The sequence below is a fragment of the Arvicanthis niloticus genome, chromosome 2 (genome assembly GCF_011762505.2).
Source record: "Arvicanthis niloticus isolate mArvNil1 chromosome 2, mArvNil1.pat.X, whole genome shotgun sequence".
Classification (NCBI taxonomy): Eukaryota; Metazoa; Chordata; class Mammalia; order Rodentia; family Muridae; genus Arvicanthis; species Arvicanthis niloticus.
Genome location: NC_047659.1, coordinates 64776598 through 64792529, shown reverse-complemented (window position 1 = coordinate 64792529; position 15932 = coordinate 64776598). Strand labels below are relative to the sequence as shown.

At 47.3% G+C, this 15932-nt stretch overlaps 1 protein-coding gene and 1 non-coding gene across 11 annotated transcripts in view; one reads left to right on the top strand and one right to left on the bottom strand.

Moving 5' to 3' along the window:
• Positions 1-15932, top strand: part of Nr1h3 (nuclear receptor subfamily 1 group H member 3) — a 17569-nt gene extending 1637 nt beyond the window's left edge. The window contains exons 1-10 of one of the 10 annotated variants that reach the window (XM_034495637.2): positions 5613-5662; positions 7183-7262; positions 8073-8255; positions 8768-9034; positions 9412-9620; positions 9716-9895; positions 10073-10172; positions 15001-15114; positions 15292-15386; positions 15564-15932. In XM_034495637.2, coding sequence (XP_034351528.1) covers positions 7220-7262; positions 8073-8255; positions 8768-9034; positions 9412-9620; positions 9716-9895; positions 10073-10172; positions 15001-15114; positions 15292-15386; positions 15564-15710 — 1338 coding nt within the window. In that variant the 5' untranslated portion in view covers positions 5613-5662; positions 7183-7219 and the 3' untranslated portion in view covers positions 15711-15932. Of the gene's footprint in view, positions 1-5612; positions 5837-5926; positions 6070-6128; positions 6152-7182; positions 7263-8072; positions 8256-8767; positions 9035-9411; positions 9621-9715; positions 9896-10072; positions 10173-15000; positions 15115-15291; positions 15387-15532 lie in introns of those variants that run through there. The other 9 variants (XM_034495636.2, XM_034495635.2, XM_076929242.1 and 6 more) reach the window with 9 other exon arrangements.
• LOC117704892 (U6 spliceosomal RNA) lies at positions 1116-1220 on the bottom strand. Its single transcript, XR_004606396.1, has one exon. It is a non-coding gene; the product is annotated as a U6 spliceosomal RNA (small nuclear RNA).

The window sequence follows — 15932 nt, the reverse complement described above, 5'->3', positions numbered from 1 at the left end:
ACACTGTAGTTGTCTTCAGACACACCAGAAGAGGGCATCAGATCACATTGCAGATGGTTGTGGGCCACCATGTGATTGCTGGGAATTGAACTCAGGACCTTTGGAAGAGCAGTCAGTGCTCTTAACTGCTGAGCCATCTTTCTAGCCTCTATTATTTTGTTTTTCCAGACAAGGTTTCTCTGTGTAGCTCTGGCTATCTTGGAACTCTAAACCAGGCTGAATGCTGGGATTAAAGGCATGTACCACCTTGCCTGACTAGTTCTTAACTTTTTAAAGTCACAGGTTCCCTATAAATCACATGAAAAATTAGCCCTCTCTCCAGAAAAAAAAAAAAGTGTCCACATATGAACACAGAATACGGTTTGGCATATAGTCTCAAGTGATTCACAAAGATCCTCCATCCACTTATAAGGTTAGGAAACCAACCCAGAGAGAAGTAGTTTACCTAAACTTACACAGTTTAGAGAATGGATTGAAATTCATTTGCTTATTTCTGTTGTTGTTTGTCTTATGAGACAGGGTCTTATATAGCCTAGGCTGGCCTCACACTTCTGATCCTCTTCTTACCACCTGCTAAGCACTGAATTACAAGTGTGCACTGCCCAACTCAACAGTTTTTTTTCTCTACCTCTCTCTCTTCTTTCAGACAGGATTAAGATTTTGCTGTGTAGCCCAGGCTAGCTTTGAACTTATTACTGCCTCACCTCCAAAATGTACAAAGTATATATTGCCACACCTAGTTTGAAATAGAAGTTTTCTGATTTTTGGTTAGTATACAATCCATTGTTTATTTCTGAAATATTTGTTTGTGTATGGCATGTGTAGAGGTCAGACAGCAACTCTCAGTGGTCCGTGCTCTCCTTCCACAGTGTAGGTTCCAAGATTGAACTCAGGTGGTCAGGCTCAATAGCACACGCCCTTACCTGCTGAGCCGACTCTCACGACCCCAATCCTTTTTAAAATATAAAATGTGCTGGCACGGGCCTTCAATTCCAGCACTCAGGAGGCAGAGGCAGGTGGATCTCTGAGTTTGAGGCCAGCCTGGCATAGTGAGTTCTATCTAGGACCTCCAGGGCTACAGAGAAAAACACTGTCTCCAAATAAATAAAAAATAAATAAATATAGAATGTTTCACAACTGTCCTTGTCATCTTTGTGCAGGGACTATGAAAATCTCTCTGTATCACTCCAGTTTTAGTTTATGTGCTGCCAATGACAAACAGCAAGTAATGGACCATTTCTTGTAGCCTATTCAAACTGCATTGTTAAAGTACCTATGGTAGCCCCAAGGTATCTGGAGATTTTATCAAAGGAAACCTTTCACCTAAGTGGCATCAAATGGTACATGGTTAATTGACAAGTGCATTTTGGTGGAAGATGTTTGTTTTTCTGACAAGGGCTCACTTAGTAGGCTCTGCAGCTCTCCAGTCGCTCTTCTTACAAGCTGGCAGTGCAGGCATGATCCCCCACATACGCTTGTGGAGTCGCTTCACTTTTGTTTTGTTTTGCTTTTCAAGACAGGTTTTCTTTGTGTAACCCTGGCTGTCCTAGAACTAGCTCTGTAGACCAGGCTGGCTTCAAACCCACAGAGATCTGCCAACCTCTGCTTCCCCAGTGCTGGGATTAAAGGCACTTGCCACTATTGCCTGGCAACTTTAAGACTTTAATTCAGTTATCCCAACACATGGCAAGATTGAGGCAGAAAGATCAGGAGTTCAAGGACGGCTTCAGTTATATTGCAAGTTCAGGGCCAGCCTAGGCTACAAGAGACTTTTCGTATAAACTTCTACTCTGCAAAATCATCCAAGCCATTGTGTTTTCAGAGTGTAAATCTTTAGCTCACTAAATAGAAGAGAACTCCTTCAGGCTTTGCTCTTCTTCCCACTTGCTCAAGCCTGTCTATTCCCTTTGTGTCTGTCAGCCTCTGTGTAGGAAGGACTGGTGAAGCAGATGTGATTTCAATCTTTATAGTGAGCAATGATTCCAGGATAATGAGGGCACTGCACCAGACCAAAGCTTCAAGTTTGCAATTCCCCAGCTTCTACATTATTTTCTACAGGTGATTTCAAGTTCTTTTCACCTTGGTTCCTTAGAGTTGAAAAAAAAAAATCATTATGTCTGTGGAAAAATAGATGTATGTGTGTGTACCTATTCCAGAGCAAATAAATCCGTTTCCAAAGGTGAGATCAGGCAACTGCTTACTCTATGTTGGTAGAAGCAATCCTAAATCCAAATGAATTAACCATTCTTCCCCTCAGTTTTTGAAGGTAGTTTGTATGATGGGATAAAGTTGGTTCGTTTGTTTTTAGTTTGTACTTGAGCAGGGACTTCTTTTTACTTATGTGTCTGGATGAGTGTGTGTATATATGTATGTATATGTATGTATGTATATGTATGTATATGAATGTGTATACCTATGAATGCAGGTACTCATGGAGACCAGAAGATCTCTGGAGCTGGAGTTGCAGGTGGTTGTGAGCCACTCAACATGGGTACAGGAACCTGGAGTTGGGTCTGCTGAAGGATAAGACATGAAATGATAATACATGTCGAATAAATTATGCAGAAGAGCCAGAGTAAACATTACTTTTCTTCTTTGTGTTCTGTCTTCTAGATCACCTCTGAATACACAGGTTCTGTTCTGAATAGGGATTCTTCTTTATCTTGCAATTAGGAGATTGGGCAAAAGTCAACTTGAGTGGATTCCCAGGGCTGTGAAAGATGATTCCGTCACTTTTTACTCATCTAGAGCACCAAAAGAATTTAGAAGCCATATCTGCCCTAGCCCTTGTCTGCGAAGGGCCTGCTTAATCAGAAGGATTGCCTTTGGGGAAGTTATTTAGTGGTCCGTTTGACTAGGGGTGCTATTCTAAGCCCAGAGGTGGCCTCTGGAAGTTTGGGGTGGAAGAGTCAGAGCTGCGGCTAGTAAGATTCCCCAAAGATGTTCCTAGCCATCTTGCTTCCTGTAAGAGTCAAGAAAATACTAGAAAGACTTATAGGACTAGGCTGCTTTGACCTGAACACGTTCCTGTAGGCTGGTGGAACTGAACCATGAGGGTGGGGCTGGTCAAGTGGGGTGTGTGCTTCTAGCTGCTGATCACCTGATTGCCCTGGCTGGGGGTAGAAGTCCCAGTGGTTGCTCACCAGAAAGTCCGTGGAGATACTAGCAGCCTGTTTTAGCGTCCCCCCACTTTTTCCTTCTCCCTTCTCTTTGTGTCCAGCTCCTCCATTGCCCGCAACCTGTGATGGTGAGGCGCTGACAGTGCTGCCTCTCCTACAGGAACTGGCTGCCCCACCTCACTGGCTCGAGGGAGGCCCTGCTTGTTCAGCAGCTGGTCAGTGGGCTCCAGCCTGGGTTTGTGTATGTATGTTCCTGGGGCCTAGGAAGCACACTGTGAAGAGATTAGGGAGTCAGGAGAAGGATTAGGATCAGGATGAGGGAGACTCTTTTAAAAAACAAACAAACAGGGCGGTGGTGGCGCACGCCTTTAATCCCGGCACTTGGGAGGCAGAGTCAGGCGGATTTCTGAGTTCGAGGCCAGCCTGGTCTACAGAGTGAGTTCCAGGACAGCCAGGGCTATACAGAAAAACCAAACAAACAAACAAAAAAACCCTAGAAGATAATCTTTGGGCTTCGGGCCCATGTTACGTCTCAAGTTCCTTGAAATGAGGCATATCAGGGACATCTCTGAGTGAGCTACTACTCTGGAACTTGAGCAAGGGGAGAGAGCTGGACACTTGATGGGGGCTGGGACTGAGCTGTCCCAGTCTCTGTGGCTGCTGCCCTTGGTTTCTACTTTCCCAGGGTGGCAGGTCTTTGTGAAAATTGAGGAAGGAACCCATGAGAAGAATGGAGAGCCTTGTGCCTATGATTCATAAGTGTCCAGACCAGGGTGGATGACCTTACGACGAGAAGGAACGAGAGCAAAAGCCAGAGGCAGAAGCTGAAGATGGGGCTGCCAGAGGGGCTTTTTCTGAATGTGAGAAATGAATACATGGGCAGATTTTGCAACACCCCCACAGCCTGCCATCTTCTCACACGTGTTCCCAGTCTCTACCCGTTCCCTTGGCTCACCCTGCGCTTCCTCTCATCTCTCACCAAGCCCCTATCTACTTCAGTTTTCTCATCCTTCCCCCATCCTGTCTCTTCAGTCCCGCCCCCACAACCATGTTCATCCTTCCTTGTTTCCTCTGTTTTCTTCCCTTGTGCCCTGTTCGTCTCTCTTCTGTTCCCTCTCACTGCTTGTTTGGCCCCTGTCCTATGCTTTAATGTGGACCCATGGGAATTGGAGTTCACAGCAAAACAGGAAGGCCCTGTGAGCAGGAAACTGGGAATGGGGCAGGGGATGAATGGCCAACAGTAACCTCAACTCTTGCTTCTCACATCTGAATTGAGCTCTGCAGCCCACCAACCCTGCTGACCACTGGCCCGCTAACCATCGGCCCTGCTGACCACCAGCCCTGGCTTTTTCATCTCAGAACTTTTCCTTCAGACTTGAGAATGTTCTGGACTCAAACCTAGGAAGAAAAGATCAGAACGCCTGGAGAAAAGACATCTGAATTCTGATCTCAGTTTGGCCATTGTGTGGTCTGGGGCAAGCTCACAAACAAGTATCAGTGTATGCTGTAAAACAGAGCCATTTACTCTTACTGCCTCCCTCCTGGAGCTGCTCTCAGTAACCAAAGGGAAAATGAGAGATCTGTATACAACAACAAAGATTCAAAAGGTTGCTAATGCATATGTTTAAGGTTATGGGAAGACCAACCATTAAAGGAACTGGGAGTAGAAAGATAACCCCTGCCCATCCTTGGATATTACTGTGACACACTATGTTGATTTTTATTTCCACATTGATCATATGTGGCATCATCATCTTCATCGTTGTCGTCGTCGTGCCCATCTTAAAGAGAGATTCAGAGACATTAACTTGCTCAGTCAAGATGGTACAGCTGAATGGGGCAAAGTTCAGCCAAGAAGTGCTTTCCTAGCATAGGGTATAGCCCTCCCTGGGTTGTAACCCTAGCACTGAGGTTTGAACCCAGAACCCAAAAGAGAAATGATTGTGGTGAGTTGGAATTAACTCAAGCTAACTAGTGTGGAACAGAAGAGAGACGTTTGTTTATTTATTTGTTCACAAAAAGAAACATAGTCTCTTCTGTGTTTCCTCTCTAAACCAGCTGCTGATCCCCTTGGGAGATTAAATCAGTGAAGCATGATGGATTTCTTCAGGGCTGAATCTCTTGTCCCAGGAAGCAAGGCAGGAAAGCTATGGCTTTAGATTCAGTAGATCTTGACACCACCTCAGGTGGTACTGTTCCCTAGACGAGGCGACTGCCTTATCTTTTTTGTGGGGGGGTGGGGGGTCGTCTATTCTGGACTGACCCCTGGGTTGCTAGCGTCTGCTTCTCTCATTCCTCTCCCAGGCCTCTTTTTATTGGCTTCTTCCTTTCTCTGTCCCCCTCAGGGCATCCACACACCAACTCACTGGAAGGCCCAGCACCTGCCCGTCTTCACCCTTGGAGTTCTACCGGCTTGGCTCAGTCCTGGGGCTAGTGGGGAGAGCTTGGCGCCTTCCCAGAGGCAAGGGAGGAGGGAGGCTGGGAACACAGGCTGGGGCTTGGTGTCGCAATTCCGGGCCGTGCCGGGACCTTTGCTCCGCGAGGTGTCTATGGGAGGAGGGGGGAGGGAACGCTGACTCTGGAGGCTGCTGGGATTAGGGTGGGGGTGACTGAGAAGCAGTCCTTCTGTAAGAGCAAAGAGCCTCCAGGGTGAGGAGAGGAAGGAGAGAGATGGAACTAGGCCGGTCTGCGGGGAAACGCGACAGTCTTGGTAGAGGGTAGGGGACAGGGTGGCGCCGGCTAAGAGGGTGGCCGGCTGGGGAGGAGTTAGTCTGGTGGGGAAGCTACCTCGTGGGCGGGGGCCTAATGAGGCTAAGGGCCCTGGGTCGCCAGTAGGAAGGACCCCTTGGCAGTCCCTCCCTCGGCCTTTTCCTACATTGCTGCTTCTCCCTGCTGGCCCCTGTGCGCTCAGCTCTAGTCACTGGCTGCCCGCTGCTGCCTCGAGGCCCGGGTACTGCAACACCCTCTTCTCCCAGCAAGGGGGCTCCAGAGACTACGCAGCCAGGAAGTCTGGTGGCCTGGGGATTCGGCGGGTCTGCTCAGTGGCTTGGGGGGGGCTCTATCCTTGCATCTGGTGGGGAGGGATGTGATGGGAGGATATTCTAGAAGTGAGGAATAATGCTAACGGAAGATCTGAGAAGGGATAACGTTTTATTAGGTCTCTGAAGAACTGGAGGGGTTCTGGGAGAGGAGGCCTTGTACTAGCCAGATTCTTGAGACTTTATTCTCTAGAACTTTATGCTAGGACTTCAGAATCCACAGGGAAAAGATTACAATAAACAGACTCATAGAGTGGGCTTGGATTCAGTCTTGTGGTCCTGCCAACTTTTGCTCTCCCTAATGTCAGAGCAGAGGGAAGGACCCTCCACATAGCCTGGAGGGGGGTGCAGAGAAGGACAGAACAAAGCTGAGAACTCAAACAAGTCACGATTCTACTCTTGGCTCTACCACCTCCACTTTGTGTTTGTGAGCAGTTTCCTTAATCTCTTTGAACCTTAGTTTGCTTATCTTTCAAATCTTTCAAATGAATTTAAGAATAGTCCTGACAGGGTGGAGGTTGTAGAGTTCAATTGCTGAACATTTGCCTAGCCTGCCTGAAGAAGTCCTGGGTTCAATCTCCAGAACTGGGGGAAAAAAATTACACACACACACAGACACACACACAGACACAGACACACACACAGACACACACACACACACACACATATGAGAGAGAGAGGGAGAGAGAAAGAGACTGACTCCTGACTTCAACCGGGCCATGGTAGCACACGCCTTTAATCCCAGCATTCGGGAGGCAGAGGCAGGTGGATCTCTGACTTCGAGGTTAGCCCAGTTTACACAGAGAGAGTTCAAGGACTGCACAGAGAAACCCTGTCTGGAAAAACAAAGCAAGCAAGCAAGCAAGCAAACAAACCGGGACTTCATGGGGATATAACAAAGAAGGCTTCACAGTCTAATTCATGATAAGTAAATGTCAGCTGATGGAGTGAGGACCAAAAAAAGGCAGCACAGAAGGGAGCCCAGGCCTAGTTCTGGAAAAGTGTAACCTGGCTCGTTCCCGCAGGACAGTGTCTTGGTAATGTCCAGGGCTCCAGGAAGAGATGTCCTTGTGGCTGGAGGCCCCAATGCCTGATGTTTCTCCTGGTAAGCTGCTTTATTCAAACCTTCTTCCCTGAGCCCAGGCCTCTGGCTCCTCTCCTACCTCAGGAATCAACTCCCTCCCCTACCTTCATCCAGCACCTCTTAGGAGCACAGTCAGATCTGTTCTTAGTGCTGCTCAAACCCTTTTCCCTGGTTCTAGTGCTTGGTCAGTGAAGTCCTCAGTCTGGGTTTGCTTTTCTGGGAAAGCTGACATGTCTCATGCTTAGACAGCTCTGGCTTTGAGAGTTCTGTCTGTTCTACGAAATGGATGCCCTCCGTCATCCCCTAGGGGACAAAAATTAGCACCTTTATTTAAGATCCTGATGTGCTAGTTGGACAGTGGTGGTACATGCCTTTAATCCCAGCACTCAGGATGCAGAAGTAGTTGGATCTCTGTGAGTTCAAGGTCAGCCTGGACTACACAGAGAAACCTTATCTGGTAGTAGTGGTGATGGGGGTCTTGATATGCAAAGGACCACAACTGACAACACAGAGTACTGGAATCTGAAATCATGAGCTGTGGCTTAGCTGCCTTCTTTTTTGTTTGTTCTTTGTTTGCTTTGAGACGGTTTTTCTGTGTAGAGTGGCTGTCCTAGAACTTACTCTGTAGACCAGGCCAGCCTCAAACAAGAGCTCCACCTGCCTCTGCCTCTCAAGTGCTAGGATTAAAGGTGTGCACCACCATGTCTGGCTAGCTTGCCTGCCTTCTAATGGTAGAGTTGAGTTCGTAGTTTCCCAGCTGGGACACTTGGAGATGGAATCTGGATAGGACCTGAACTCACACCCATTCCCCTGTGCTTCTCTTGGGCTCAGATTCTGCAACGGAGTTGTGGAAGACAGAACCTCAAGATGCAAGAGACCAGGGAGGCAACAGTTGCATCCTCAGGGAGGAAGCCAGGATGCCCCAATCAACTGGGGGTGCTTTAAGGATAGGATTGGAGTCAGCAGAGCCTACAGCCCTGCTCCCCACGGTAGAGACCCTGCCAGAGCCTACAGGTAAGAGTCACCTGGATTTGGAAAAGGTAAAGTCTCCCTAGATAGGGGAGGGAAACTCTGGGGTGCTTTGCTTTCTAATGTCACAATTAAGTCCAAAGGCTCTGGGCCAGGTAGACCTGAATGGCTTTGGTGTGAACTGCGTCCATATCTTAGGTGTTTCTGAGCCTCAGTCTCCCTGCTTCTGAATTTAAATTAATCCTTATGATCATCTTAAGGATCGATGCTTATAAAGAACTCATGTAGAACTTAGGACATCATAGTTCTTGGTGAAGGACAGCAACTGTTATCATAGATTAAGCCATGCCTGTGGCCTGTCTTGGTAATTTCATCTACTCTGGAGGCTGAGACAGATAACTTGAGCCCTAGGAGTTCAAAGGCTACATATTGCGAGTGGGCTCGGGGAGAGGGAGAGAATGAGAGACAATGTCATTCAGTGAAGGGACAGAAATGAAGACTACCTAGCTAGGAGTGATCAAGGAAGGGAAAACATTAAACCTTGTGTCTCTATCCAGAGCTTCGTCCACAAAAGCGGAAAAAGGGGCCAGCCCCCAAAATGCTGGGGAATGAGTTGTGCAGTGTATGTGGGGACAAGGCCTCTGGCTTCCATTACAATGTGTTGAGCTGCGAGGGCTGCAAGGGATTCTTCCGTCGCAGTGTCATCAAGGGAGCACGCTACGTTTGTCACAGTGGCGGCCACTGCCCCATGGACACCTACATGCGGCGGAAATGCCAGGAGTGTCGACTTCGCAAATGCCGCCAGGCAGGCATGAGGGAGGAGTGTAAGTGTCCAGGGCTGGAATTGGGAAGAGCTGACGGGGGAAATATTGATACCCTGCTATGAAGGCAGACAGATGCTTAACCCTGCAGGGATCTCCTGAGTGTAGATGAAAACTTCTTTTATCTGGGCAGAGTGGCACATGCTTTTAGTCCAAACATTCAGGAGGCAGAAGTGGATCTCTGTGAGTTCAAGGCCAGCCTGGTCTACATAGTGAGTTCCAGGACAGCCAAGAGCTACATAGCAAGACCCTGTATTATAAATAAATAAATAAATAAATAAATAAATAAATAAATCCTCCTTGCTGTTACACACATTTTGTTTCTGGAGCATCAACCCACCCTTGGCTCACTCCCACCTCACATCTGGCCCCGTCTTTAGGTGTCCTGTCAGAAGAACAGATCCGCTTGAAGAAACTGAAGCGGCAAGAAGAGGAGCAGGCTCAAGCCACATCGGTGTCCCCAAGGGTTTCCTCACCTCCCCAAGTCCTGCCACAGCTCAGCCCAGAGCAACTGGGCATGATCGAAAAGTTGGTGGCTGCCCAACAGCAGTGTAACAGGCGCTCCTTCTCTGACCGACTCCGAGTCACGGTACTTGACCTGGGGAGAGGTGGCTGTACCTGAAGCACCAGCTAGCTTCTTAACTCACAGCAGTTTACCCTTTCTTCCTTGCCCACCCTGGGTAGCCTTGGCCCAGTGCACCTGACCCTCAGAGCCGGGAAGCCCGCCAACAACGCTTTGCCCACTTTACCGAGCTGGCCATCGTGTCTGTGCAGGAGATTGTTGACTTTGCCAAACAGCTCCCTGGCTTCCTCCAGCTCAGCAGGGAGGACCAGATCGCCTTGCTGAAGACCTCTGCGATTGAGGTGGCTGGAAAGGGAGTGGGGTGAAGGGAGAGACAGAGTAGGATTATCTATAGGGGACCTCCAGATATCCAGCTTGGAGAGTCCAAGCCACTGGGAAAGGGAATCAACCTCCTTCCAAGGGCCACGTACCAAGACCAGCCCCTTCGTCCCAGTCTGAAAGATGCTGCTTGTGTGCAGGTGATGCTTCTGGAGACGTCACGGAGGTACAACCCTGGGAGTGAGAGTATCACCTTCCTCAAGGATTTCAGTTACAACCGGGAAGACTTTGCCAAAGCAGGTGAGATCCGACACAGCCAGGGGACTGGCGCTTTCCACCATGGGGCCCATCATTAGAGAGCCATGGGCCTGAGGTTCAGGCGCTTATACCATGAAGATGCAAACTCCAAGAGAGGAGTTTGGAATGTTAATCAGCCACTTCAACCACTCCAAACAGACCCCTCTCCACTGAAGCATCTGAGGAGTCGATGCAAGCATCTTCTTGGTGGAGACCAGGCAAGGCAGAACAGTGGCCTTCATTTTTTGCTTTAGAGAGGATGTGTTACTTTGCACTGAGCTTGTGCTCAACATTCAGAAATATTGTGTAGCTGGTCTGGTGAGATGGCTCAGTGGTTAAGAACACTGGCTGCTCTTCCAGGGGTCATGAGTTCAATTCCCAGCAACCACATGGTGACTCACAGCATTCTATAGGGGCATCTGATGCCCTCTTCAGGCAGGCAGGCAGGCAGGCAGATATATATATATATATAAAATAAATAAAGTTTAATATGTATTTTAATATATATTTCATAGTGTAGCTACAAAAAAAAAAATTGAAAACCATTCTTCTGTCAGGCTTTTTAACAGACAAAAGGCAAGCAGCTTTATTCAGATAATGGTCTTTAAGGACATGCAGGCTCACTTGACCCTTAATCTCTTCCTGTCCCTTTTCCTGATGAGCTGTAGAACTAGAGTTGATGCATGACAAACATGCAGACCAGGAAAGCTGGTGTTTCCTCTAAGAATTAGTTCAAACTGGTGCTGGGGTCTGATGCTTGCTCAGGGCCAGCGGAGCGCCTCTCAGGTAGCTGTTAGCAATGTTTATGAGGCTGGACCTGGGAAAGGGTAGAAGTCTGTAGGAGACTGAGGAGTTTGGCAGCCGAGAGAGCAGGCTGGGAAATGTCACGAATGTTGTGACTCTTAGTGCTGATAGGATCCTGTGTTCCAGGGCAGAGTTCAGAAAGCTCTCAGGTATTTGGTGACTCAGACCAACCCATGAGCCTCTTGTCCCAATATGGGCTTTCTAGGAAAGCCTTTCTTAATTGCAGGGAAGGGGCAAGACTCAGTTAGACCCTCTTGTGTTTCTTTGTTTTTCTGAATGTCTAGGTACCGGGTGGGTCTATGCCATGGCTCTGTCCAACCTTAAAACCCAGCCCTGTCCCCCTCTTCTGCCAAGCACCTTTCTCTCAAAAAAAAAAAAAAAAAAAAAAAAAAAAAAAGGCTGCTATCGTAGACTCTTTTAACCCTTACCTCTGTTGGAATACCCTCTCTTTAGACCCTTCCTGTTTCTTCAGCATTTGTGGACTTTGTTGTCTGAATCTGTACCTATTTATAATATGTCTTTATTTAAGCAATCTTGATTTCATCATGTTTTCATTTCTCACTTTATCAGTGTGTTCTTGGGAGAAAAGGAACAGAAGGCTCTTTTTATTTTTTTCTTCTCTTTAATCATCTTTTCTTTTTTAAAGGTCTCTCTCTCTCTCTCTCTCTCTCTCTCACACACATTTTTGTTTTCTGCCATTCTTTCCCTGGAGGCTCTGGTTTGTCAAATCTCCTCCCGTTGCACAACCACTACCATGTGTTGCTTACAATGGCTGACTAGTGATGGACCTATCTCATTTGAGGGGTCCTTCCAGCAAGCATTAGCAGACCATCCTGGAGCACAGCTCAATTCTAGGACCTTCTCTCTTTATTTTGTATGAAGGGACTTTTAAAGCATATTTTGGAGCTTAAATTTTCATCAAGAAATGCTCTAGAAAAACAAAGCTTGCCTATTGAATAGATGAACACACAACACTTGGTACATATCAGGGTGAAGCTACAGGAAGTGACTCATCAAGAAACCTCGAATGGAAAAATATAGCAGATGGTTGCTAAAAGAAATCTGAGAAAGTCTGGAAAGCAGTGTGGGGTGGAGAGGCCGACAGTGAGAACAGAAGTGTGTACAGGTCCAGGCTGCAGCTCAGGCTGTGGCATGCTCAAGTGTGTACAGGTCCAGGCTGCAGCTCAGGCTGTGGCATGCTCAAGTGTGCACAGGTCCAGGCTGCAGCTCAGGCTGTGACATGCTCAAGAGTGTACAGGTCCAGGCTACATGCAGCTCAGGCTGTGGCATGCTCAAGTGTGCACAGGTCCAGGCTGCAGCTCAGGCTGTGACATGCTCAAGAGTGCACAGGTCCAGGCTACATGCAGCTCAGGCTGTGGCATGCTCAAGTGTGCACAGGTCCAGGCTGCAGCTCAGGCTGCGGCATGCTCATTGTCTTTTCTGCAGGAAGATTGGTCTATTAATGTTGGGGTTTGTTCTTATTGTTTTAAATTGGGAGACAAATATGAGGATCAGTAGTTCAAATCCATGGGCTAGGGAGGTGGCACACACCTGGAACCCCGTGCCAGGGAGCAAGCAGAGACAGAAGCATCTCTGGGGCTCACTGGCCAGCCAATTTAGATGAAATGGCTTGCTCCAAGTTTAGTGAGAGAAAACTCTCAGAAAACTAAGGTGGAAAGCAATAAAGTTACCTGACGTTGACTACCGGCCTCCACATGAACATGCATGGGCAAGTGCACCCCCTCCCGACATACTTGTGTACACATACACAAGTTCAAGGCCATCCTTGGCTACATATGGAGTATGAGGCCAGTCTGGTATTATACAATAAATTGTCTCAAAACCAAACCAAACCAAACCAAAAACAACCAGCCTAAACCGAAAAACAGAAAACAAGAGAGAAGCCAGGCATGGTGGCACACACTTTTAATCCCAGCATTTGGAAGGCAGATGCAAGCAGATCTCTTGAGTTCTAGGTCAGCTAGGTTTACATAGTGAGTTCCAGGACAGCCAAGGACTATGTCTGTCTGTCTGTCTGTCTGTCTGTCTATCTATCTCTCTCTCTCTCTCTCTCTCTCTCTCTCTCTCTCTCTCTCTCTCTCTCTCACACACACACACACACACACACACACACACACACACACACACACAAATCAACTGAAGTGAATATAGTATAGTTGGTAGAGTGTTTGTCTAAGTTATATGAGGGCCTGGATTCCACTCTCAGTACTGCCTGGTTGTGGTAGTAGATACCCATAATACTCAACAAGAACCAGAAGTCCAAGGTCATCCTCAGCTACATAGTGAATTTGAGGCTAGCCTGGGCTTCTTGAGACCTTATCACGAAGATGTAGTCTTTTTAAAAATTTAATGAACACATAGTAGATATCACATATGCTATTTACTATTCTAAAAAGTTTACGAGGTAGATATTACTATTTCTGTATTACAGATGGGGACTCTAGGACCCAGGCAGATTAAATATTTTACCTCAAGTCACCCAGCTTAGTCAATGGTAGATTCAAGGGAGTCAAATCCTGTCATCTGGAACCTCAGTCCACACCCTTAGCCACATTGTTTCTCTTCAGGATGTGATAATGTGATATATCAACTGTAACTCTAGTATTCAGATAAGCCAAGAAGGGTTTCTCTCTTTCTGTCTTTTTCTCCTGCTCCTCCTCTTCCTCCTCTTTTTCCTTCTTCTCCTCTTTTGTTTTTGACTCAGTGTTTCTTTGTGTCCTAGAATCCACTACGTAGACCAGGCTGGCCTTGAATGCGCAGAGATCTGCCTGCCTTTGCCTCCTAAGTGCTGGGACTAAAGGCGAGCACCATCCCTACCTGGCCTCTCTATTATATAGAATTTCTCTATAAGCAAAAGTCAGAGATACCTGTATTCTTACAAATGTGGCACCCTTGAGAATCCTAATAATATAATTGTTATTTAATTCAACACATTTTGTTTTGTTTTTCGAGACAGGGTTTGGCTGTCCTGGAACTCCATCTGTAGATCAGGCTGGTCTCAAACTCAGAGATCCACCTGCCTCTGCCTCCCAGTGCTGGGATTAAAGGTGTGCGCCACCACCGCCTCTCCTAATTCAACAGTTTTTTGTGTCAGACATTGTGCTAAAGCTCGTGCATACTTTATCATATGACCATCTGCATAGTGTTTTCCATCCCCATGACAAAATACTTGCAAGCAAAGGCAACTTAAGGAAGGAGGGCAATGTTGGCTCCTGGTGTGAGGGTGGAGTCTGCCACGGGGTAAGGAGCAACAGCAGATGGAAATGGTCATTGGGGATCCACAGTCAGCAAAGCAGGGGCTGGAGAGCGCCAGTGCTCAGCTTGCTTTATTCAGTCCCTCACAGGCCTGCCTAGAGCTTTGTCTGCTAAGTGAGTTTAGATTCTGTCAAGTTGACAGTCAAGTAACCATCACACCACATAATAAATATTTGATTTTGGTTTGGGTCTGGTTTTTGTTTTGTTTTGAGATGGGATCTTGCTATGTGGCAAGTTCCAAACTGGCTTGGAACTTGGAATCCTTCTGCCTCAGCCTTTCAATTACATTCATGTTTATCTAACAAAAGAGGTCGTTTTGTTAGATAAATTCAACCATTATTTGAATTTCACAGAGGAGGTGTGGAGAAGTTTAAAACCTTTTTCTTTCTTTCTTTCTTTCTTTCTTTCCTTAAGATTTATTTATTTATTTATTTATTTATTTATTTATTTATTTATTTTATGTATATGAGTGCTCTATCTGCATGTATGCCTGCATGCCAGAAGAGGGCATCAGACTCCAGTACAGATAAAAGTTGTGAGCCACCTTGTGGTTGCTGGGAAATGAACTCAGGACCTCTGGAAGAGCAGGCAGTGCTCTTAACCTCTGAGCCATCTCTCCAGTCCTAGCATGTGTTCTGACATGGCAGAAACCCGGAGACCTGTTAGTGACTTCCTAGCAGTTTCCCAAGTTGAGTTGGAGGGTGTTCTTCCTGCTCCTGCCACAACCTCAGCCTCCTTTCTTCTTCCCCAGGGCTGCAGGTGGAATTCATCAATCCCATCTTTGAGTTCTCTAGAGCCATGAATGAACTACAACTCAATGATGCTGAATTTGCTTTGCTCATTGCCATCAGCATCTTCTCTGCAGGTATGGAGGAAGGGCAAGAGGGAAACTGAATAAGAGACTTTCACCCAGGAGGGCTATAGTCCCTACAGTGGATGAGAGAGGTTGGGTGGCACATGTCCCTATTTGGGAGTTGTGATTTGGGTTATGGAACCAAGACTTTGGCCAGACCTGCTCCTCAACTCTGTTGGTGACCTATAGACCGGCCCAACGTGCAGGACCAGCTCCAGGTAGAGAGGCTGCAACACACATATGTGGAGGCCCTGCATGCCTATGTCTCCATCAACCACCCCCACGTGAGTCTCCCTTGGTGTCTTGTTCTTCTGCTCTTCAGGCCCATTTTCTGATACCCACTCTCTTTCAAGAATTCTGCTTCAACCTAGCATGATAATCCCTGCATCTCTAACAATCTCCCTGCCCTGTCTCACCTTTTCTGGGGAAGAGCAACAACTAGACTTCCCCCACACCCCCAGGACCGACTGATGTTCCCACGGATGCTAATGAAGTTGGTGAGCCTCCGGACTTTGAGCAGCGTCCATTCAGAGCAAGTGTTTGCACTTCGCCTGCAGGACAAAAAGCTTCCCCCTCTGCTGTCTGAGATCTGGGATGTCCACGAGTGACTGTTTCTCCATGTCCTTTGTGTTGGCCACATGGCTGCTTCCTAGAGGTGGAGCAGACTGAGAAGGGCAAACATTCCTGGGTGAAGGAGATCCTTGCATGGCATTAAGGGAAAGTCAAAGGGTTGGGTGTTTTGTGGCTGCTGGGCAGTTGGGGACCTACTAACGTTGTATGCCATCTGAAGACCTTGTCAACCCAACCCAATAAACTAGCCAGGAGGCCCA